Source organism: Mytilus edulis, chromosome 12 (assembly GCF_963676685.1).
Source record: "Mytilus edulis chromosome 12, xbMytEdul2.2, whole genome shotgun sequence".
In the NCBI taxonomy this organism is placed as follows: Eukaryota; Metazoa; Mollusca; class Bivalvia; order Mytilida; family Mytilidae; genus Mytilus; species Mytilus edulis.
This window is the reverse complement of record NC_092355.1, coordinates 73527185-73553654: the sequence shown is the minus strand read 5'-3', so window position 1 is coordinate 73553654 and position 26470 is coordinate 73527185. Positions and strand designations below refer to the sequence as shown.

Below are 26470 nucleotides of genomic sequence, written 5' to 3'. Positions count from 1 at the left end.
ATAAGTTTCATAATGTTAAATTCCAAGTATACATTTGCCACTAGGATTACTTGTGCTGACAGATTTAACACAACACGATCTGAAGTCCATATATACATTTTTACGTAGAGTTTATCGGATTTACCTTTATCAGGAACGCTCAAGCAGATAATTCAAAAGCCAAGGATGTGTGAGAATCGAAACAATTTAGAGCAATTCGACCGTAAATGACCGAACAAAGTAAGTATACTGTCAATTTTGCCTGTGTTAGTTGAAACCTATATACATTACAGGATCTGAATTAAACACTTTCAGTGTTAAAAAGGTTCATTAAAACAATTCTGGTGTGTAGGTGAAAACTTCATCAGCTCTAACTTTAAATATGGACAATTAAAGGTCTTGAATTCTTTGACAGCTTTCGAAATTTGATTTTTTTATTTTAACCTTTTTCAGCTTGACCAAATCACTTCTTGACTTTAAAACTCATGAACCAAATTTGAATAGTGTTTACTTATCCCTTACTTGCTATTTGAGGCATAAAACATGCAGAGCTAAATTTGGAAAGGGTTTAAAACAAATTGCAAGTATAACATTGTCCATCCTTGGGATTATATTCGTTAACAACGAAAATTAAAGGACGATAACTGTGTCCCGGGACCTAATAGGATATAAAAACAGAAACAATCTATACAAAAAAAAACTAGGTATGACTAAAGCTTTGTGAATTTCCAGACTTTTGACCAAGTTTCATGGCAAAAGGATACTTATTATAGATAATATGATTAATTCTTTATTCAACTCTCATGTTAAATTTTGATGTTAACATTGAGGAATTTCAACTATCATCATTCAGGGCTTTAAAAATTCAAATATTGCTAAATATTACTTTTAAATGCACTTATATTTAACATGGCATGTATTCAAACCAAAAGAATACTCATTAATGTTTTTGTTTGTTATTTCAAGCATTAGTCAGTTACGACGACAAGGGGGTGTTTTAGCGACAAAGATTACCCATGATAATCTGAAACAGTCGATTATATTGTTTTACATTATTTTTTAGGGGTAAACTTAAGTCTCCTCCGGTTGTGGATTTTCTTGGTGCATAATATTCTCATTGGTGGGATTGTGCTGCTTTCTTCTCTTCGGTGTTTTGTAAATATTTGTTTTATTGCATCAATATACGACAGCCGGCACGCTAAAAAAACCCATACAATATAAGAATTAAGGTCCCAGTTTAATCACAACCGTTATAAATGCATTGCGTTTTCAAGTCAAATATATAAGTACACTACCAACAAAACAAAACAAAATCATTTTACCCTTCAAAATACTTAACTATAGTGTTGCATCAATATTTTTGAATAAGGACAAGTAAAGGCAACAGTAGTATACCGCTGTTCAAACGCATAAATCCGTGGACAAAAAACAATCGGGGTAACAAACTAAAACTGACGGAAACGCATAAATATAAGAGGAGAACAACGACACAACACTACAATGTAACTAACACACAGAAACGGACCAAGCGTCAGACAAAATCCCACGAGAATAACAAATATAACAAGGAGTGATCTCTGTGCTTTTTTGAGAAAACAAAAATTAAAACCAAGGCTGGGACTTAGAATTGTTTTACACAACATGCGCAAGTAGCTGTATGTTTATCTATATATAAACTTCAAAATTTAGAACACTATTGTAATAAATTTGGTTTATTTGTATATTTTGAAGTTGAGTATGACGTCCATTTTCACTGAACTTCAACAAACAGATGTTGTATAAATAAAGGCAACAGTAGTATACCGCTGTTCAAACTCATAAATCCATGGACAAAAAACAAAATTGGGGTAACAAACTAAAACTGAGGAAAACGCATAAATATAAGAGGAGAACAACGACACAACACTACAATGTAACTAACACACACAGAAACGGACCAAGCATCAGACAAAATCCCACGAGAATAACAAATATAACATCAAAATCAAATACATGAATTTGGGATAGACAAGTACCGTGACACGTCTTATCGCAATGTCAATTTACACTCAAAAATAAGAGAAAATAAACGACGGAACGTTAAATTGTAACACACACAGAAACGAACTATAATATAACAATGGCCATATTCCTGACTTGGTACAGGACATTTTTAAAGGAAAAAATGGTAGGTTGAACCTGGTTTTGTGGCATGCCAAACCTCGCACTTTAATGGCACTGTTAAATATAACATAGAAATGACAACATAATTTTACAGGACTACAATACAAATAAATGGGAAAACGTAATAGACAAAGAAACACATGATTAATGAATAACAAAAAACATCAGGTTTAAAATTTAATACGCGAAAAACGCGCCTCGTCCTCATAAGACTCACCAGTGACGCCCAGATATAAAAGATCGAAAGCGAAAAAAAGTACAAAGTTGTACAGCACTGAAGATCAAAAGTTGAAAGAGGTTGTGTCAAATACGGCTAAGTTTTTATGCTTGGGATAAGAACATCCTTATTATTTAGAACAATTAATGCTATTGCAAACAGTAAATTTTATCAAATGAATATAACAGATATACATAATGAAACTTAAGTATTAACTCATTACATAAAACAAACACGAATACATAATGAATGACCAACACAGAATAGACACACCGACTCAGTCCAGGCCTCAACGCAGTAAATTATGAAAATGACGTCACATACGATGGTGAAAAGGCATTAAAAATTACGATCATCTCAATTTTCACGAGATTATGCCGATCAAGGTTAAGGGTCAATGATTAAATTATAACCAACATCGGATAATGAATAGTACAACTTCCGTATTTACGTTACATTATGATGACCTCCACATAACTAAGAACTTAGACAAATTGTTAAAATCAATGTATTGTATTTATGATAACTAATCATAATTAATATATATATATATATATACATATAAATAAAAATTTACTGTATAATCTCCCTGGTTAAACAGTAACTAATTCACAGGGATACCCGGCTGAATGCTGTGAGTCGAGTAATTTGTTAAACAGCAAAGAAATGTGCAATAAAAGATTTATCGTTTAAAAAAAAATAAAAAAAATTACGTCACATTAGAATATATGAAATTTCTGAAACAGCACATAACTATATCTCAAAAGTAAGATAGAATTAGGATTGATTAAAGATTAAAATAGAACTAAATACTGATATTGCATTTAAACACAATGCATATTGCAATACTTATTAATAGCAATTAACTATAATGTATATATGTGCAGTTTGTTATGAATCCAACTTCAAACGTAAATTATCGTACAGATTATGTTTGATTGCCAATGAGACAACTCTTCACAAAAGACGAAATGATACAGAAAGTAACAACTGTAGGTTACCTTACGGCCTTCAATATTGGGCAAAGCCAATACCACGTAGTCAACTATATAAAAACCCACATAAGCAACACGACGGGTGTCACATGTGGAGCAGGATCTTCTTACCCTTCCTGAGATCGCCCCTAGTTTTGGTGGGGTTCGTGTTGTTTATTCTTTAGTTTTCTATGTTGTGTCATGTGTACTATTGTTTGTCTTTTTAATTTTTAGCCATGGCGCTGTCAGTTTATTTTAGATTTATGAGTTTGACTGTCGCTTTGGTATCTTTCGTCCCTCTTCTATATAAAAACCCAAATGACAGATGTCAAACTAATGAAACGAGAAAACTAACGACCTAATATATATACAAAATAATCTGTAACACAGCAACAAACGACAACCACTGAAGTACAGGCTCCAGACTTGGGACATGCACATACATAAGGTGATGGGGTTAATTATAATAGCTGGTGCCCAACCGCTACCCCTTATCATCTGACAGTTATGTCACAGTAAAACATAAGAACAAAGTAAATAAAATCAGTTGAAAAAGGCTTAATGCATCAGATCGATACAAATATAAATACATATAACAAAAACACAGAGTTGACTAGGCTGCATGGATACTTGCATTGTATATCCCAAAAACATAGTGACACTATATATACATAAATGCGCAAATAGATAACATTTTTGATTAGGGCCAGCTGAAGCCTGTCTTCGAATGTGGGTTCGATCGCTGTGTTAGAGAGTCATTAGTGGTACTCGGCTGATTTATGATTGATGGTCAAGTTGTTGTCTCTTTGACACTTTCCTCATTTCCATTCTCAATTTTACTCTGACAGCCTTTTTTTAACCTGTGTCATATATTAAACGATGTACATTTCTTAAAATCACATGCATTTCCTTTAAAAGATGAACATTGTTATTCTTTGTCATAGGTGGGTTATATGTGCACTGATAAATTTCCTTTTTACTCCCTGTGTCTACGTGTGTATGCCTTTATACACTAATGAGCCCTTTTCGGTAGTGCATATATGTCAAATGCAGGAAATACAGTTCTTTTTTTTAAATAATCAATTTCTTTAGAAATTCGTTGTAATTAACAGAATTCTACTCGAGGAGAGACATCTACGACAGTTTAAACCTAGATATTATTACTACGGATTTTTTACTTATTTATCTATGGACGAAAGGTTTGCAAAATCACAGGCATGTAGTGCTCAAAGTTTGCAAAGAAGTCCGTCACGGATGTAGTTGTGACGTGGAGCACATCTGTAGTTCACCACTGTCGCATATTTAACATTTTCTTTGTTCCAAATGAGTGTTCTGAAAACTTCCCTTTTCTAGTTCTGATAAAAACGGTCTACATCGCATTCTCGACAAACCCGTTGGCTCTTTTCTGTATAAACATTTCTTAAGATATTCCTTTGTTTGAAATTGTGTAAAAAGTAAAATTACAAAAATACTGAACTCAGAGGAATATCCAATCAGAAAGTCCATAGTCACATGGCAAAATGACAAAACACATAAAAAACGAATGGAAAATAACTGTAATATTCCTGACTTGGTAAAGGCATTTTCAACCTGGTTTTATAGCGCTACACCTTTCACTTTGTTGACAGTCTTGTCAAATTCCGTTATATTTACAATGATGCGTGAACTAAACAGATATAATAAATGATAAAGTCAGTCATCATCGTGTAACAACTTTAAAAGGAACAATTTAACATTACACAAAAACATCTATCGACAAAGACATTCATTGATTCTCGTGTCTGATGTCAGAAAATTATGCTTTGATTTTCAAATCTGACATGTGATTGTCGTTTGTTGATGTTGTTCATACATGTTTCTCGTTGGTTGTCATTTTAAAGATTAGATCGTTAGTTTTCCTGTTTGAATTGTTTTACACTGGTCATTTTTGGGCCCTTGTTTTCCAAAACATTTATTTCTTAATTCCAATAACTTAGGACATGTACCGACCTAAAATCTGAACAGAGACTATTAGGATGTAAAATCACAAAATTACTGAACTCTGAGGAAAATTCAAAAAGTCCCTAATCAAATGATAAAACACACAACCAATGGACACCAACTGTCATATTCTTCACATGTTACAGGTTTTATAGCGCTAAACCTCTCACTTGTATGACAGTCGCATCAAATTTCATTACATGTACAACGATGGATGAACAAAACAGACATTATAGGTAAACAGGGGTACAGCAATGTCTGTGCAAAACTAATATTGGTTCTGAGCACGTATTCCTGTTCTGCACAAGTAATGGTTTTGGGGAAGTTCATCGCTGCTATACCCTGATCTCTTCTTGGAAACCATACCAGATTCTGTAAAGTTTCTGTAAATGAACTAATATTCTTAAGAAGCACCAATAACTTACAGAAAAACAGCAATACCTTGTCATGACAAAATAAAATATTGAATCATTCAAAACACTGGCTTTCTATCCCGAATCATGAATTGTGTTGGTGGTATTAAGCACAACTTGTCCGTGTTATTGTGTTGTTGTCATGCGCTTCAATTCCGTATTTGCATTTCATACTGTTTTGATTCGAGCGCTATCGATGAAGCTGATGCAGATATAAAAGCGCATATGGCATAAACATTGATAGGCATATTATCTTTGTTAAGTTTTTGAATTAGATACATATTCGTAAATTTTAAAACGCTTACAGAAATAAAGAATATTCTCTAGATAATTTGAAAACGAAATTGACATTCGATATCAATATCAATGTATTCTAACAACTCTAAACAGTCATTGAACTATCTGTATAGCCCCGTCGTTATCTGAATAGTCTATTCTATCATTTAATAACTACGGTTCAAATAAAATACAAAGGTTTATATACAATGGGTTTCAATTATCATTACATGAAAGATAATGAGATAACAAGGCTTGTAGTAGTGTGATATTAAAGGACATTTAATGAATAGTAGAATGTTTTGCCAGTAATGCGATGAAATTTTTAATATTCTGAATGGACTTGAAGGCAAGGAACGATAATTTACTCAATATTTGTTTTTTAAAGGTGTGTTTACCTGGCGTGAACTGGTTTAGATACACATGGAAATTGTTGACAAACACACACCGATGAGCATACGTGTTTATGCTTTGAAGAAAACTATTTCGTACTGATTGGAAGAGTAAGTGTTGATATTCTAACCATTTGTTCACGTAAAATAGTTGCTATTTTATTTTATTCAATTTTTGTGCAACTAATATTAAAATCAAGCACTCAAGAATTGACTGTATAAGTTAAGGAAAAGTGTAAGTGTTAAGTGTATTGCTATATGTCAGTTATGTCAATGAACAAATATAGAAATAATTATCATTAATAAATCAGTTCTTCCCAGTCAACAGACTAACAGTGGGCCAACGTTGGCAATTTGTCGGCCCGTTGGTCGACCGTTGGTGTTGGCTGCACAACATTGGCCCAACGTTGGCAAATTGTCGGTCCGTTGTTCGCAAGTTTATGTTGGCTGCACAACAGTGGCCCAACGTTGGCAAATTGTCGGTATGTTGGTCGCACATTGGTGATGGCTGCACAACTTTGGCCCAACGTTGGTATCTTGTTGTAAATTCATAATATTATCTCATGCTGGTTATAAATAATCGGGCAAATGATGGCATTATGTTAGGAGCGACATAGGGCCGATATGAAATTTTGTTGATAAAAATTGATTATGAAATATTTTACACTTTATTTCTCTTGGGAGGCGGATAATTTCGATTGCTGCAGGCTTTATGAAAAGTTAATGTTATACCGTTATATATAAGTGTTTATTAACTGAAATTACATTTACAATTCTATGTTGGGCCAATGCTGGGCCAACGTTGATCATATATTATAATCTTTATATAAGCCAGGTACATTTTTTACTGGAATATCATTCATGTCATTACTGAATTAAAAAAAAGTATACCGTAAACATAAATTGCCTGGTTAAAAGTTTAATTTTTTTGCAATCATTATTTATAATAACTTTATTCATTAAACTTTGTGAAACATAATAATTTAGCAATTATATGCAGAGTGATATTTGATACAGCCAGTCTGTTAATCAAGCACATTCTGATAAGGTTGACCATATGTTCGACAAATTTCAAAGATAGTTGCTATGGTTATTAAGTTTATAAGAAATCTGAATGTAATGGGATGGTCACTTTTGTGGTTATTTCCTGTTGTGTATGTGTAACAAAGCAGTAAAACATGGAACGAAGAAAACAATAGAGAAAATCATATCATCTGAGGTTGAAAGAGAAAGAAAGTAACATGTAAGTTGTAACTTTAAAAAAATCTGATATATATATACGAGTAAGAATGACAAAAACAATATTAATTTTGTAATCTGAGGGATGTTGTTAAAAATTAAAACATATACATGTATTAATTTCTATCATTTTATAATGTTGATCTTGAAGTTTGTACGATGCGGGCGAATTATTTGCTAGATTTTAAACCATTTCAATCCTATTAATCATAATGAAATATTTGCCACTGAACATTAGTATCTTCAAACAAATTGTAAATTACCAATATTTTAATAGTTTTTTTTCTAAAAATCTATAACGATAACATTTATGACCATTACTGAAGTTAATAGAAAAAATCTGTCTTATGATGGATTATTCCGTAATATTTCAGAAATGTGGCATAATGATTTCTACTTCGAATTCATTGAAATATAAATTAATTTGTTAGTTTTATTGTGTGTCTAAACAGCATGCAAACATATACGATATATTTGTGAAACCTGATCATATACACACTTGCATGTGTAACAGTGTTTTAGATATCAAATAGAGTATTTATTTTTTAATCTTATTAAAAAATCTTATCTAAATTCATTACAAGAATATGTTGTAATTTGTATATAATTATACGGACTCGGCTGAATTTATTTTTTGTCCTCGGTAACACTTTTGCAAAACAAAACCAATATTTGAATAATTTGTAGGAGTAAATATCAGTCACAAAAAGCTGACGCTTTAAATATAAAAAATAGGGGGGGGCGTTAAAAAAAGACTATACCACACAGACGGATATTTATAAAAGAAAAAGACTAAATTATTGTCTGAATTACTTGAAATAGCTTTTCTTTTTAATATACAATTTTACATTCTAATATAAATTTTTATGTCAGGTGTTTGAGTACTACGTACAGTACTAAATCAGAGTGCAAAAGGGGAAAAAGAGAACTAGGAATAATAAGAATTATTGACAACATCCTAGCTAGAAAATGCATGGGAATGGAGATGAGGAAAAATGCATTCTACCATTTGATAGCCCAGAATGAATAACTATAAGAAAGTAAGTTAACATAATAGCCATCCTTTATATGCTACACCGGATTCGAATTTCACAGATATATATATGCATAACATGTTTAATACTACCGTTAATGCTAGTGTATTTAGATTTGACTTTGTATTTATTTCAACTAGTACTTCTGACCATTAGACAAATTACCAATATTAAAAAAAAATAAAAAAAGATTGGTTATTTTTAAGATATTATTTTGTATTAAATAGTGTTTAAAATATTTAGAATATACATTAAATTTATATAACATATCTAGTAGGGAGATTACGCACGCATGCATTAGGCAAACACACGGTTCAAATTTACTTATAACTTTATTACAGAGTCGGTTAGAAAAAAACGTAGCTCACTGCTGTAAAGAGAATTCAGATAAGGAGCTAGAGGATGCAGCTAAATATTGGCTGCGGTTTAGCCTTGACAGAGAAGTAGGCAGGACAAAGAGAAGGGAAAGAAAGAATAACATAAATAATAATGACACTGTTGAAGTTCAAATTGAGGAGGACAATACTCGTGGTCACTGACGACCAATGATATCAAATTTAAAATAAATAAAAAATCATCTTCTGAATTATTTAATTTTCGATCTGGATCTGGAACCAATACAACTAAAATTACATCTCTTAAAAAAATATATGTTTGAGCGACTTACCATAAGTCAGACGTCATATGTGCAGTTAAAGAAATAGATGAAATTGATATGAAAAAAGAAGATGTGGTATGATTTCTAACGAGACAACTCTTTACAAGAGACCAAATGACACAGAGTTTATCTGGTCGATCCACCAAACATTGCCAAAGAAATACCTTAGTGTCACACAATAAATAAAATTAAAGAGGCAAAATTCATGAAAAAAACCCAAGGACAGTAACAATGGGTAATACACAAAAACAGAATTTCTACCTTAAACCTTGGCAGTTTGGAACACAAAAAAAGATCAAATAACATGTGCTCCGGTATATTTATCATATCCAGCTCCACATGCAGCATCCATTGTGATTTGGTTGATGCAATGGCCCAACGTATTGCCAACATAAAAATGAGAAATATCTACCTTGGACCAACATAGTGCCAACACAGAAATAAGACATATCTACGTTGGACCAACGTAGTGTCAACATAAGAAAAGATATTTCTACGTTGGACCAACGTTGTGCCAACATGGATTACGTTTTTCATACAATGGGCCAACGTTGGCTCTATGTATCGCATATAACCGTACAACGTTGGGCCAACATTAAGCCATCATGTTGGACCAACGTAGGCCCACTTTGCACTTATACGTTGGGCCAACGTTAAAATACAACGATGGGCCAATGCAATGATATACGTTGCGCCAATGTTGGGCCAACATACTCATGTTGTCTGGGTTGATCTTTTCCACTGATCAACAGTGTTGACAATTCCTTCAGTAATATTGCTGAGTGTTATCTAGTACAAATTAAATGTGTGTGTTTTCTAAATATATACCTCTTACAAAGGACATTTGATTAAAGCAGATGTGTATTTTTACGTGATCCTTCTTTATTGTCACAGTTCCAGATGTGTGTTGTCATACTATTTTCGATAAAAGAATAGTTGTTACAGTGTAATACTGTTGACATATTATTGAAAGAACATTAATATACATTTTTCACACATGCAGACGTAGCAGAAGATAAACAGCTACGTTAAAAGGCTCATTATGGTTATAATTTGTAATTCTTAGCTTTAAAACAGAAACTTGAAAAGTAAAAAGGCCACGGGCCTTGCCGATATAGTGTTTAATGCTGAATATAATCATTTAGTTATTATCGACAAAAATAAGAGATGAAAAAACAGCAAATAAAACACTAAACAGAAGTGTTATTCAAGGCTGTGTATAGATACAAAGATAATTCTTTGTTTAGCATTTGAGAGGTATTAATTTCGTCTACAAACCACATATTATTTTAACTGCTTTCAAATATGTACATCCTTGTTATAAAGTAAAGTTGTAGTTAGAACTAATTTATAACTTATTTCTTTAAACATGCTAATTCATTAACAGACGATAAATTGTTCAGGTTTAAAAATCAATAATAATGAATCAAAATGATAAAAACTTTGGTATCGTTAGAGTTTTGCATAATATCCTCCGCAATGTTTAGAAAAATGTGGACTCTAAACTTGATATACGTCTGGATGTGTATTTTTTTAGATTCGTTTTAATAGTGTTTAAAGTATAATCGTCAAAGAATAACATCCATTTTGTAATCTGTTGCAGAAATTAATTTTAGTGTTTGCAATTTTAATTTGCGTCCGACGTGGTATCTGTGATGTTGATGTTGGTATATATGTGCAATGTATGAGAAGGAAATTAATTTAAACTTAATATGAATTATTAAATAACAAGGACATATTTCAGTAAAACAAAAGCAAAACAAGAACACCGATGTAATTTAGCACATGGAGAAATACATCAAAACGTGCACTAACATTTTTCGATTTTATTTTTTTGGCAGATTGTAGTGAATCTAGAACCTCTGTGTAATGAAAACTGTATTCTTGCCATGGTTTCTCCAAGTAAGTACATTTAAGTTTATTTTTTAAATACTAATAACCATTTTTCTGTTCTTTGGTATAAGTACTTTTCTCCGGGTTTTGTTATGTATGTAAACACCTCTATGGTGTCGAGTCCGAGTTTTTGTCCTCGTAGAACTGGATTTTGCGATCTTTTATCAAGATTAATCAGCTAAAGACTTTATACTTTTATTTTTATTTTATACTAAAAAAGGAGATGTAGTACGGTTGCCATTGATTTAAGAGCCTGGCAATGTTATTTTCGAGCAACCTGATTGTCGTTTTTGTTTCACGTTCAACGTGGGTATTTTTTCTTTTCTATTTGACGTTCAGTCGTGCAAGACAGGTGCCTCGTTCAACGAGTTAAACTTATCTAATTTTACGTGCATCGTGAATTTCAAACGCTTATTTTTTCCACACCTTTAATTAGCGAATACATTTATAAAAAGAAAATTAGAAAACAACTGTAATTGCCACTAACAATTATAAAAAAAAGTTTGATATGTTTAACGACGACTAGAAAGTGAAGTGCTTGAAAATACCAATATATCGTTCCACAAATTCGACTTCCTTATTCGTCAATTTTGTCATGTCTCATGAATATTTATGAAAATGTAACGATAATACAATATTATCACGCTTTACTATACGAACTGCGGTAAAACACAATTATTTGTTGTTAGCGAAGGGTGAATCTTTTAGTATAAAACAAAAGGCAATTAATACATTAGATTTGATTTGCTGTGCGATACATTGTTCATATTATCTGCCAGGCATCACAAAATTCGTTTAATATTTCAGGTCATTATTGTGACGTTTGCATACGAATTAAAATGTCCAGCGCCAGGACATTGGCGTCTCAGAGCACGAAAGTTTTATTGCGGTCAGAGCTATGTGTGTTTGTTGCAATCACCAGAGAATTCGTATCGAGAGACATGTGATGGACTGGATTATAGCAGCACAGGTATAACTGTTGTTAATTATCAATAGTTGATTGCCCCATGATATATTCTCTCCTATCGTTATGGACTTTTATATAAACAAAACTCTGCTTTGCGGGGGAAAAGATAACAGGGCATCTTTTTTTTTATTACTAAATAAACCTAAATCCAATTACCATATTACCAATATATGTATAATATCAAACATTTCAAAGAAGTCACATTACTAGTATCAAACACATTCCTCGTCAATAGTCAATGTATAGTTACAAATGACGATCTGTTTTACTGAAGACAGGCGCATGCAAATGTCGCGGGGTTAAGTATTTTAGATCTAATACCTCAAACTGTAGCAGTCGCCAAGATAGGGCAAGGGATACCACAGGAATATTCAAACTCATGACTCGAAAATAAACTGACATTGCCATGGTTAAAAGAAAAGACAAATACACTAACAATAGTACGCAAAACACAATATAGGAAACTAAAAACTTAACAACACAACCCCATCAGGAATAAGTGCTCCGGAAAGGTAACAAGACAGTAGGTATTTAAATCAAAAGTCAGTACTCATCCAATACTCATATATACAGATAAGGAAAGTACTAATGTACAAGGTATTTACGGCTGGTAAGCTCGAGTCTGATGTATCCCTGTCCGACTAATTGTTTTTGCAGGGTGCTAAAACGATTTGATAATATTGTTGTATTGAGCAATGCAACTACATAACTTGCATTTATATTAATACTTATAAACATTTCTTTGGTTTTTTTCATTTTCGTTGACAGAGGACTACATTTGACTCCTGTGTTCGATGCTTAGATTAACCACCTTATTTGTGTTTATTGTTGTTTTTTAAGAGAATATAAAATATACATAGTTTACACAATTACAATCCTAGTATCTACATATGATGATTTTATTTACCATTAAGTAGGGAGTTTTCTACAATGATTAACCGCTTTACATTACAAAATATTCCTCTTCTAATTTCTTTTATATCAATTATAGGCAGCAAACTTATATTCGAACCATATTTCAACAAAGCAGGATGCAGTTACAAACGATATCAGCCTTTCCCATTTTCAACTGATGGTAACAATAAGTGTGTGTATCAAAAGTCATTTTGTAATGAAGAAGGTCAAATCGTCCACCGTGAAGGAAGTATGATAAATGATACAACATGTGAATGCGACCCTTCACAAGGGTACAAATTTGTTACAACGCCTAAACACAACTGCTATTGTACACCCTCAGAGGAAGACTGTTCATGTCACAAACTCATTTGTGGTAATGAAGGTAAATGTGAACAATTTTCTTCACACCTATGATGTAAAAGTAAAATATTTTTTTTAAAAAAGGTAACAGTAGAATAACGATGTTCGACATTTATACATCGATTGAGAACAAAACAAATCCGGGTTACAAACTAAAACTGAGGGAAACACATCAAATATAAGAGGAGACGTACGAGACAACAGAAACACAACATTAAAATGTAACACACACAGAAACGAGCTATAATATAACATTGGCCATTTTCCTGACTTGATACATGTACAAGACAGTTTAATAAAACAAAATAGTGGGTTCGAACCTGGTTTTGTGACATGTCAAACCTCCCGCTTTTATGGCAATTTTAACTATAACATTTAAATGACAACATTATATGATAGGACTTCAATACGGAACGTCCCTTACAAAGCTACTTTCGCATAGGTACTATTTCTGTACTAAACAAATGCAGTACTGGAAATTTACTTTTAATATTTATAATACTATTTCTTTACTTTAAAACTATTGTAATATTTAGGTAGTTGTATTTTTTGCAGAACTTGATTTGTACTAAATATTTTGCTACAGAAATAAAACAATATTCCATTTTTGAAAATCATAACTTTAAGAGATTTGAAATAGAAAAAACTTTCAAAATGCTGAAAATGTAACGGTAGTAACCAAAAATCTGTAGTACCTAAATTTCAAGTACAAATTAAGTATTCTAATGCAACAACGTTTGTAACGTTCATTTTGATTGGATAACGTCACTTTCTTACATGGCATCAATTGACAATTGATGCTATGGGACGTACGCGCAAGCGCAGACGACAAATGACAGATTTTAAATACATGTTTTAACGTTGTTTTCTGTTAGTTTCATTAGAATGGAGATAACAATATTGTATTTTAAGCTCCGACGGCATAACTGTTAAATACAGGTACCTAAATATTACAATAATTTTAGAGTAACAAAATAGTACTGAATAAGTAGATTTCCAGTACTACAATTTTTTAGTACAGAAATAGTACCTATGCAAAATTCTAATGCAATTATTTTGTAACAATTGTTCTGATTGGATGACAGCAGGCGTAAAATTCTCTATCTCCTTGTCTGTAACTAAGGGAGCCGACATTTTGAATTGCGGAATGTATTGTCATGTTATTTCTACAATAATAAACAAAAAACTCACTTGTTGCGCCTAAAAATCTTCTTTTTATCAAATTTTATTACATTCTGAAGCGACACAGAAACCAGAAAACGCCCGGTGTTTATGTCTGACGCCAGAAGCATACCTATGACTTCACTTAGTGTAGGGACCAAAGAAGATAACATCTTTTCGCGGAAGTTTCTTTAATGGTGATTTTACACTGAAATAATGATTGAAATTTAATTATGAAATTGTTTTGCATTATAATAGAGATAACTGTATTGTATTTGAAGCTTTGCGGACGTCCATCAGTAGTTTTACTGTCGGAAATACCCGTTTACCTGTCTCCGCTCCGCGTCGCCAGGTAAACTCAATTTGCGACAGTAAAACTACCGATGGACGTCCTTAAAGCTTCAAATACAATACACCTCTTTAGTAGCTGTGTACCAAATTGAAAATTTAAAAGATCAAACCCATCAAACGAGTGAAAACAACAATCATATTCCTGATGTTGTAAATTTCACTTGATAATGAAGGTTAAAGTGAAAATTTTATTTAAAAAGTAAAAACAAAAAACTACCGAACTCAAAGGAAAATTAAAAACGCAAAGTCCCGTATCAAATTGAAATCAAATACTCAAACACATCAAACGAATGGCAAACAACTGTCAAATTCCTGACTTTGTACATTCCAATTAATACTACTGCTGTGTCGGTTTTGATTTCATTGTTGAAAAACAACCAGTAAATAATTAGGTTATGCCCAAGAACAAACCGAGGATGATCATTTTATTTGGCCTTCTTAACTTTTTTGGATTCGAGCGTCACTGATGAGTCTTTTGTAGATGAAACGCACGTCTGGCGTATATAGAAAATTTAGTCCTGGTATCTATGATGAGTTTATTTACATTTTCAGTATAGTTTACTTATTTTTATGCACTTATTCATCTGCAACTAGCAATACTATGGAGCAGTTGGGTATTAAAATGAAAAGCAAACCCCTAATACAAATGATAAATTATAGCCGAAAACAAAGGAAAAGCTAATATTCGTCTTGTGAAAAATAATATTATAACCTTTATTACCGACACCCATTTAGTTCTCACCACATTTAAATATAACATCTTTCAACTTTCTATTAACGAAATATTTGCTTAATCTTAGTAGACTTCACTTGTTGGGCGGTTTATATGAATTGTACTGAACTCATAATAACCAACTGATAAACAATATTTATTCTTAGTAGATTTCACTTGTTGGACGGTATATATGAATGTGCCTGCCAATTGTACTAAACTTTTAATAACCAACTGATAAACAATATTTTTTCTTACAGGATGTGTACTTTAATTAATTTCATGCTATCTTTGTCATTACAGCTAACCCGTGTCCTTATATTGGTACTGCTGTTCGGAATAAGTCATGTCCAGAAATTATCGTCAGACCGTAAGTTTTAAAACTTTGCAACTGTGAAACACATCTTGCCTTCAGTTTTGTAATTAATTACGACTTCCGTTTTATTGAAAGAATTTTATGAAAAATGTATGCTGCTGTTTAAAGGATGTAATGTACTGTCATGTGATGTTTGTATTATATTATTTATTAATGCGTTTCTCTGTACTTGTTTTTGTAATTGTTTATACTGTTTACCTGTTACGCAGTGCTGTTATTTTTAGCGTTATTTCGTATCAAAGCCATACAAGATGTATAAGCTGGTGGTTAGGCTAGCCATACAACAAGGTTGAATCTACAAGTTTTTCGTAAAATGTCCTGTAACTGGTCAGGAATACGGCAGTTGTTAACCAATATTTCGTGTCTATGCATTTTGATGTCTGTTTTTGTTTTCGATTTTTTTCTTCTTACAGTTAATGTGTCTCCTTTTGTTCATGTTGTATAAGATTGCATTCTGGATTTGTTTTTCTATCCATCGATCAACAGCAGTAACACTTTTATACCTCAGGAAAAGTTTACCTTAGCTGTATTTGGCAAAAGCTATTCAACGTTGTACTTATTTGGCTTTTTTTTTTTACTTTTCTAGTCTTTTGTAGACGAAAAGTGTGTCAGGCTAGAATACAACATTTTAATTATATTATCTGTTATGAGTTCATACATGTTATATGCTACTGTTGCGCACATAAATGACAGCAATGCTTTCAATTATAATGAAAACAATTAGCTAAGATAATTCAGACCATAAACAAGTTTTAAAATAGAAATACCTGAAAATATTTTTTTGTTTCTACGTAGTTTTTATAAACATGCTCGTGTTCGGTTTTGTTAACATCTTTCAGAACGTGATATTATTTTATGCCCCACCTACGATAGTAGAGGGGCATTATGTTTTCTGGTCTGTGCGTCCGTTCGTCCGTCCGTCTGTCCGTTCGTTCGTCCGTCTGTCCCGCTTCAGGTTAAAGTTTTTGGTCAAGGTAGTTTTTGATGAAGCTGAAGTCCAATCAACTTGAAACTTAGTACATATGTTCGGTATGATATGATCTTTCTAATTTTAAAGACAAATTAAACTTTTGACCCCTATTTCACGGTCCACTGAACATAGAAAATGAAAGTGCGAGTTTCAGGTTAAAGTTTTTGGTCAAGGTAGTTTTTGATGAAGTTAAAGTCCAATCAACTTAAAACTTAGTACAAATGTTCCCTATGATAAGATCTTTCTATATTTAATGGCTTATTATATTTTTTACCCATTTTCACGGTCCATTGAACATGGAAAATAGTGCGAGTGGGGCATCCGTGTACTTTGGACACATTTTTGTTTCAACTTGAAATATTTTGTTACACTATTAACACCATGTTCAGTTGTGTTAATCTATAAAGAGTTACCCATTGTGTAATGTGGCTCCTAATTTTAAAATACGGTTAATAATTTCTTGCTGTACGTACTTTCAAGCCGAAACAAGGAAAGATGTCGTATAAACATTGATATGCAAAGAGTTTAATGGTGAAAACAAAAGGTCCCGAAGCCTATTTACGATATTTCTTGAGCCTATAACTTGTACAAAAAATGTTAGTTGTCGAACTTTTCTCTGATAATAAACATGATGACGTAACAGCTTAATATATGGTATATCTTTAACTGATCATAAATCCTTCACGGTTTCTTATGCTTCACTCTTCACAATCTTACTAGCTATTATCTATTAAGGCTTCCGAGTTCGTTACGTGTCAAGATATAATGTTAAAAACTGAACTCTTCGAACTAATGGTTGTCAAGTTAAGAAATCAACAGATTTCCCGTAATTTGTAAAGAGATTTTTAATATATTTCCCCACTGTGTTGGCTCCTAAAACTGCAAGACTTTATTTTCATTTTAAAAAAGCTATCACAGTTATACGTCTATATGGGAATGATCATATATCCGTAACATAAAGAACAAGCGAGTTATGTTCATGTGTGTCTGTATGATCTGAAGCTATTTACACTTTTTAAATGGTCATCATTTGTGTATCCTTTTACATTGGTTATTGTCTGATTGATATTTTTCTTTATATTCTCAAACAGGTCACAACCAAAAAACTTGTCCTCTCTATTAGAAAACAGATTTAAAGACGTAAGAACTGATTATAACGAAGGTATGTTTGCATTTGTATACAAAGTATCATATGTTAGCCTCCAAAAAAAAGAAGATACCAATGTTGAATAAAATTATACGAAAAACAACAACATAACTATCATATTTTAATAAATACAAAACGTAAAAACTTAAAACAACTAAAAAACAACAGATATCGAAAGGACATTCAAACTTATAATTTTAGAATAAACTGACAACGCCATGGTTTTCAAAGGAAAAGACCAACAGAGATGACAAATCAATGTACCAACAACACTTCAGTATGTATGAACTCGGAAATAGGCTAGACTGGCTGTATGTAAGTGGCAAATGCTACACATGCATCATCATTGTGAATTCAATTAAAGGATACCTATAACTTCCATAACAAGACCAGAAAAAAATCATCAAGCGACATCTTTTGAAAAAAGTGCTTGTACGATCGGCAGTCTAATGAGGTTTTATTTTGGTTTTGCTGATTATTTTTTTTGTATCCCGAAGTCGGCCTAACCCATCAACAAGGGAGTACTAGGTTACCCGGAAGTATATTATATTTAAAATTTGTTAGTTTACAGATTTTTTTTCATAACAAAGCATAGTTGGTCGGTGGGAAAAACAAAATTTACAACACATAGTATTATATTCATTTTGCGAGTATTATACTGTTCATACCTGATTTTCTGGTTTGAATAATTTTACATCTGTCTATTCTGGACTTTCCAGCATGCATTGTGATATTGGTTTGGCTCATTTTTTTAAGACCGTATGGTGACCTATAGTTGTTAACATCTACGTCATGTGGTCTAGGGGGGAGAATTTTCTCATTTGCAATCATTTCATATTTTCTTATCTTCATATCGTTTACTGTAAACCTTAAACAAAAATGTTCTTTTCAGGTAGAACTCATAAATTAAACTGTATTTACTTTACCGTAGCATTGCTGATTGTCTTTACCATTGTTTTACCGTTATACGGTAAGTATACACGTAAAGTGATGAAAAAATGACAAATTCTTCTCCAACATCACCTGTTGTGTTACTCCTGTCCAGTGATATGATTAATACTATCAATTTTGTGTCTGCAAAAAAAGATCACATAACTTGATCATTTCGATATTTAGTAATTGTATCTATACTAGGGTAATCCATTATAAATACTTAACAACTTTTTCCATATTAAATTACTAAACAATTTACATGTTGTTGGTTTTTTTTATTATATACACTGCAACTGTAAAGGTTGGCGATGGACTATCAGTAGTCAGTAGTCAGTACCAGTAATGAGGAACTGACAAGGTTGATAACAAATCTTTTTAAAAACTACAGCTTATAAATTTTGAAACTATTAAGAAACTTAGGTATACGCCCTCGAGCAAAGTTTGCCTTAGATTGATTTAACTATTTTTTTTAGATACGTTTTGTCATAATAGCAATCATAGCTACGAGGCTTATAATTATGTACACCAGACGCGCGTTTCGTCTACATAAGACTCGCCAGTGACGCTCAGGTCAAAAAAGTTAGAAATCCAAACAATTTTAGATTAAGAGCATTGAGGATAAAGCTTTTCAATTGTTTCAGTACTTATACATCCTCGGCTACAATATTCGGCTTCGAGCTTTCCTGATGAAGTTAAGTCAAGGAAAGAGCTTCGAGTGCAAGGAATTATCTTACGTGTTGTTTTCATTTTTTGAAGCATCGAATATACATATAAGACCTACATAATTCTATGTAATGTAAATACTGTATATGGCGACATCCTCTTCTTATAAAAACAGTTATTTCTGTCTTGATATTCAACATGTTCAAGCTGTGGTAACGTCATTATCTGGCCAACAAATATTTTACTTATTTCTTTATTAATCGTGAACGAGTCTAGAACATAGCATCTCACAATCCAAAACTATAATTTTGATATTTATATTCCACAAGCTCATAAATTTAACTAACTAACACACTCACTTTAGATATATATGGATGTGGTCCAGTTTCCGTCATAGATATCATATAATTTCGAGTACAAACATTGTTGACGGTGTACTTCAAACACAATGTACTTTATTATAAAAAATAATTCTTGAATCCTTGCCAAGTATAAAAATAATAGCATAAACTGCAACGAGAAAATAATATTTATGGATCAGTCATTATCATTTTCCCTTATGTTTTGTTTTGTTTTCATATTTAAAAATCTAATAAGCTGTGCATTCTTATCTTTGTATTATGCGAATATAAACAGTGATTTTTCTGCTGCCATGAATGTTTCTCTGATATATGTCGTCCCTCTTTTATGTGATTGATACGGCACTTAATTGAAGTTTGATAAATAACATTGGTTGTACTTGCAGGTTTATCAGAGTGGCCTGCTGCATTCTATAAAGTTTGTTCGTTTGAATGGATAGTAGATCGCCTGAGTATTATTAAAAAGTTAAACATGTTAAAAGAAGAGGAAAAAGCTAAAATTGAAATAAGGAATCTACTAGAAACACTTTTGGATGGAGGAGAAGACAAGTATGATCAATTCCTCAAAGCTTTAAACGCATTCAATGAATATAAAGAACTCGCAATACGAATACAAACAACACAAATTACATCTGAAGATAGAAAAAACTTTCTAAATTGCACTGAAAGAAGTAAATAAAACATATATTTATATATTTTGAAGATCAATGAAAGAAGAATAACCACTAAAAACAGAAGAAAAACTTTAACTAGTAGCCCGACTCCCTCATCTGAAAATAGTTTCTTCAATATTTTAAATCTTCCAGAGTCCAACTAAAACATTTCTTCTTTGGTCGTATGTTTTTATTCTATTTATTATTTTAGACTGTACATTCCTTTGCTAATTTATAAAATGCCTGTACTATGTCAGAAATTTGTATTTGATATGTTTGAGCTTTTGATTTTTGCCATTTGATTAAGGACTTTCCGTCTTGAATTTTCCTTGGAGTTCTGTATTTTTGTGATTTTACTTTTGAGTTTCTTTGTGTTTTATTCCTTTAATTTTATTTATGAAAAACAATCAATCCTGATGTACAAAAATTACTAAATATCCAATCGATTTTGTGGGTTGTCATCATATATCCAGATGACATTTACTTGTACGAATATGAAAGGCTTACGAGAGGATAAACTGCTTTAACCAAAATATTATTTCGCATTTACATGCAATATGATGCGGTGAGTTATATCATTCTTTTGTTGTTATTAACGCAAAACGATTCAGATGATATAAACACAATTTAAAATTGATAAATGATAATATGATTGAATGTTATTGGACATTGATGCGAGGAGTCTCTTATAGATTGAACCAATGCTTATACATATAATTTTGTTCATGTGTTTGCTGTTTTTGTTTTGTGTAAACTATTCAATATGTACTTAATTTGCAGATAAGTTGTTTTCTACAGACTTTGTATTTAAGCATATACGTGTATTTAAAAAAAAAAACATTTTGTTCATCAACTTAATAAATATAAATCCATTTCCATTTAATTGATCTGATATCTTCTTTGTTTATTTCATATAATGCCTGTAAATTCATAAAATCTGATTTATTCTTTCTTTGTTCGATGTAACGCCTGAAGAAATTGTGCTGATGCTTAAGTAATTCGTGTAAAACGATTACTTACAATTCGAGTATGTTTTCGTTTCGTTTTCGTTTACGTAAATGACATATAACAAACCGATAACAGATGGGTAGAAAATAAAAACACTCATAAATAACTTCGTGTATAATGCTTGCAGATCGAAAACTCTTTTGGTATGGGTGTTTAGAGCTTATTCAGTGGGCATTGTAGTGACAAAATGTTATCTCCCCTCTAAACACTGAAAACTAGATCTTCTGATTTTTGTACCATTAAAGTATTTCACTAAAGTTCTTCCTAACAAAGAGGTAACATCTTAATTTCCTTATATTTAAACCTCCTCTTCACATACTAAGAATATAATAAATGTTTTCAAGTTTAAAAAAACATCAATTGAAACCATAACTTCAAAGAAGATATGGATTATAATGAGGACTAAACCAGAGCATAGGCCAAACGCGAAGAAGGTAAACTAAACATTATCTAAATTACCGGCGTTACTATTGGAACGAACTGTCTGCCTCTCCGTTTCTATCCCTTCGTAAGACACAACATAGAAAACTAGTTATCGATCTTTGTCTGAAATTAATTGATAAAAACTTAGAGATCTTTCTCTGAAATTAATTTATCGAAACTTTGATCAACGTATTTTCAACGTTGAGGAATAAATCAACATTCAACGTTGAATTAACGTTGATCATTTCAACGTTGTAATTGGAACGTTGATTCAACATTGAATCAACGTTAACTTATTTACTCATAGTAGGCCTATATAAAAAAATCATTATCAGAAGGCAATATATGCATAACTGTAGAAGTATATATTTATAAAGAAAAGAATGAAAAAGAGTTTTGGGTTTCACAAAACAGTATAATACTAACTATTGGTCACTATTTCAAGTTGAGTTTTGCGTCACCGTGACGGTATGAGAAAAGGGGGGAGGTGAGTCGTTTGATACTAAATTTCTAGGGAATAAGAAATATAATTTATTAATTTCATTTCACATAACTTTAATTGAACATAAACATGATAAAGATAACATGGTAAAGAAATTTAAAATAGTTGATTATCAACAATGATCGCGATTTCTTTCATTCATATTTTCGCGGGATTTGAACAGGAAGTTAGATTGCCCATGCGCATTATTCAAACACGCACCTTTCCTGTATTTGAAAAAGAACAACAAACAGACAAAGGACCAAGTCGAAAGAGAAACTTCCCGTTTATCACGTATATTTATGGTATGTAGATATTTGCATGTGACTATCACGGTTTGTTATATTTATGAATTGTGTATAGAAACTCTGAATTGGTATCATATTGCACAATTAGAGAAAATTATAACGTCAACATTGTATTCCAGAAAACAGATCAGAACACATGGAAGGGCCATCATATATAATTTCCTCCAATTATACTATTTCTAAGAGCATTTAATGTGGAAAGCATATTTAGTTTCATTTCAAAGTTTAGGTAAAGATTGTTACAATTATTATGCTTAAAGATTCATATAACAGTATAAGAAAAAGGGGGGGATAAGCAAGTGTTTACATTATTTTGCTCAGGTAAATTTCCCAACATGTTTACTTTATACTATATATATGCGATTCTTTTAGTTTAACTTTAAGGCTTGGTAAACCACATACTTTTTGACGATCATATTAAACAATGAATTTCAACTGGACAACAAAGTATTGAATTTGAACGATCATGGAAAACTGATACTTTTATTGTTTTTTATTTTACAGAAACAAGTCAGTCTGAGCCTTTACTGATCTTCAGGTGATCTCTAACTCTGTGTAATATGAGAAATGCATGTTTACATTAAGGTGTACGTAACCTGGTTTTGAATGTTATAGCAGTGACCGTCCATTATCTGATATCATGAACATGTATTATTTATTTTACAGAAGCTTGTCAAACAGATCAGTGGCTAAAAGGCATCAAGTGGAGCAAAATTAAAATTAAGTTTTGGGAATTCCAGTCTTTAAAATCATCAAAGGTAGGTTTTTTGTCTGTATAGATACCATTTGTGTTCAAAGATTAATCTTTTGTTTATTCTAATTTTGTTTACCTTACATACCATATTATGTTTGTCTTTATATCTAAGCTATTCTAGTAAAGTTCTTTATTTTATGTTAATGGAATTGTGCAGTCATCAATAAAAAAACGTCTTACTTAGGTAAAGTGTTTTCATTGTTATCAATAACATAGTGAAACCCGCAGTCTTACAAAACTCAGATTGAAGCTTCTTCATTAACAAAAAACTACTAATAGTAAACATTAATGTATATATTTTTATTAATGATTATCTTATTACAATATGTGCTTCGTCATTATGGTTTTTAACTTTTATTTATTTTCAATGCTTCTAGAAACAAATTGAAAGTGGCTCAAATTTAAAATATCTTTTCATGACATACAATTTATATTTATTATATATATATAATCTGATTTTTTCCAGAGTTTAAATATACTGCAGGAGTAAAAAGATGTCACTTGGAATTAAATATCTGATAAAGACCTCTCCTGCTTAAAATTTACTGCTGAAAGATCCCGAGGTGGTTGAAGAATGATGACATGCAATAAGGACAAAAAGAGACAAATATAACAAATGAATTTATAAAATAAATCTTGTATCAAAAGAAATATCATTGTATTACTATTTTTGATATTATTGTTCCTGAGTAAATAAGTATTAATGTAATGGTTTATGAGGGTAATATATACATTTATATAACATATGTATATATAATCAAGGACCTTTGTTTTTTGTGGATAGTTGTCTGGTTAGCAGTCATGCAGCATCTTCTTATTTTCGTAAATATTGCGATCATCCTGAACACACATTGGATCTGATAATGTCTTCACTCCTCCTAGATATATATTATACTACTTTCAAGAAGGGTTTAACATTGGTTGGTCGTTTAACAAAAACTGCTTTGAACTTGTGAGAATTGTTTAGAACTATTCAACATCTTCTTTCCTTTCTGTGGTGTCAGGGAATAAAGTGCATGTCTTAGTTTTTATGCAAACTGTGCAAATTCATTCATTCTGCCAACAGGATTTTAAGATATGACATTTATGGTCTAGATTTTTGACTTTGTACAAGCACCAAATGTTGTTGAAAGTAACAGTTAATGTATGTATTTTGATGTCTTCCATTTAACTTAACTATTTTGTTCATATGTGTATTGGTGAGAGGGAAAAACATTAAAAAAAAACATGTACACCCACACTGCCTGTTTACCATCTAACAACAGCAAAAATTTGGAAAGCAGGTAAAAAATGTGGTGTTTGTAGCTTTATAATAAATTTCATTGTTATACTTTCAACTACTATTCAACATTGAATCAACGTTGAATGGATGTTGAAACTTCAACGTTGAAATGACAACGTTAATTCAAATTTTCAAAATCAAACATAAATTTGACATTGTTTCAACGTTGAGAAACAACCTTGTTTCAACGTTGAATCAACGTTGAGTGCCTGCTGGGTGTGTCGCTCACCTTGGTCTATGTGAAAATTAAACAAAGGAAGCAGATGGATTCATGACAAAATTGTGTTTTGGTGATGGTGATGTGTTTGTACATTTTACTTTACTAAACATTTTTGCTGCTCACAATTATCTCTATCTATAATGAACTTGGCTCTGTAGTTTCACTGGAAAATGTAAGTAAAAATTTACAAATTTTATGAAAATTGTTAAAAATTGGCTATAAAGGACAATAACTCCTTAGGGGGTCAATTGACCATCTTGGTCATGTTGACTTAATTATAGGTCTTACTTTGCTGTACATTATTGCTGTTCACAGTTTATCTCTATCTATAAAAATATTGAAGATAATAACAAAAACGGCAAAATTTCCTTAAAATTACCAATTCAGGGGCAGCAACCCAACAACGGGTTGTCCCATTCATCTGAAAATTTCAGGGCAGATAGATCTTAATCTGATAAACAATTTTACTCCTTCTCATATTTGCTCTAAATAAAGGCAACAGTAGTATACCGCTGTTCAAACTCATAAATCCATGGACAAAAAACAAAATCGGGGTAACAAACTAAAACTGACGGAAACGCATAAATATAAGAGGAGAACAACGACACAACACTACAATGTAACTTACACACACAGAAACGGACCAAGCATCAGACAAAATCCCACAAGAATAACAAATATAACATCAAAACCAAATACATGAATTTGGGATAGACAAGTACCGTGACACGTCTTATCGCAATGTCAATTTACACTAAAAAATAAGAGAAAACAAACGACGCAACGTTAAATTGTAACACACACAGAAACGAACTATAATATAACAATGGCCATATTCCTGACTTGGTACAGGACATTTTTAAAGGAAAAAATGGTGGGTTGAACCTGGTTTTGTGGCATGCAAAACCTCGCACTTTAATGGCAATGTTAAATATAACATAGAAATGACAACATAATATTACAGGACTACAATACAAATAAATAGGAAAACGTATTAGACAAAGAAACACATGATTAATGAATAACAAAAAGCATCAGGTTTAAAATTTAATACGCCAAAAACGCGCCTCGTCCACACAAGACTCACCAGTGACGCCCAGATATAAAAGATCGAAAGCGAAAAAAAGTACAAAGTTGTACAGCACTGAAGATCAAAAGTTGAAGAAGGTTGTGTCAAATACGGCTAAGTTTGTATGCTTGGGATAAGAACATCCTAATTATTTAGAA

The 26470-nt window shown here is 31.8% G+C and overlaps 1 protein-coding gene and 1 long non-coding RNA gene across 2 annotated transcripts; both read left to right on the top strand.

Moving 5' to 3' along the window:
• The first annotated feature begins 6331 nt into the window (after positions 1 to 6331).
• On the top strand, positions 6332 to 21626 carry LOC139499157 (uncharacterized). The gene is made up of 7 exons (XM_071287838.1): positions 6332 to 6505; positions 12026 to 12188; positions 13177 to 13464; positions 15970 to 16036; positions 18104 to 18174; positions 19052 to 19129; positions 20501 to 21626. The coding sequence occupies exons 3-7, from the start codon at positions 13332 to 13334 to the stop codon at positions 20791 to 20793; spliced, it is 642 nt and encodes a 213-aa protein (XP_071143939.1). The 5' UTR covers positions 6332 to 6505; positions 12026 to 12188; positions 13177 to 13331; the 3' UTR covers positions 20794 to 21626.
• Positions 21627 to 22388: 762 nt separating this feature from the next.
• Positions 22389 to 24392, top strand: LOC139498083 (uncharacterized). The gene is made up of 3 exons (XR_011657804.1): positions 22389 to 22984; positions 23654 to 23745; positions 24208 to 24392. It is a non-coding gene; the product is annotated as an uncharacterized lncRNA (long non-coding RNA).
• Positions 24393 to 26470: the final 2078 nt, after the last annotated feature.

What these genes read in the sequence shown, in the direction of transcription:
- LOC139499157 (XM_071287838.1), top strand. Translation starts at nt 13,332, where the DNA reads ATGATAAATGATACAACATGTGAATGCGACCCTTCACAAGGGTACAAA. An exon ending in CCAGAAATTATCGTCAGACC is followed by an intron (nt 16,037 to 18,103) that starts GTAAGTTTTAAA and finishes ATTCTCAAACAG; the next exon opens with GTCACAACCAAAAAACTTGT. An exon ending in AAGAACTGATTATAACGAAG is followed by an intron (nt 18,175 to 19,051) that starts GTATGTTTGCAT and finishes TGTTCTTTTCAG; the next exon opens with GTAGAACTCATAAATTAAAC.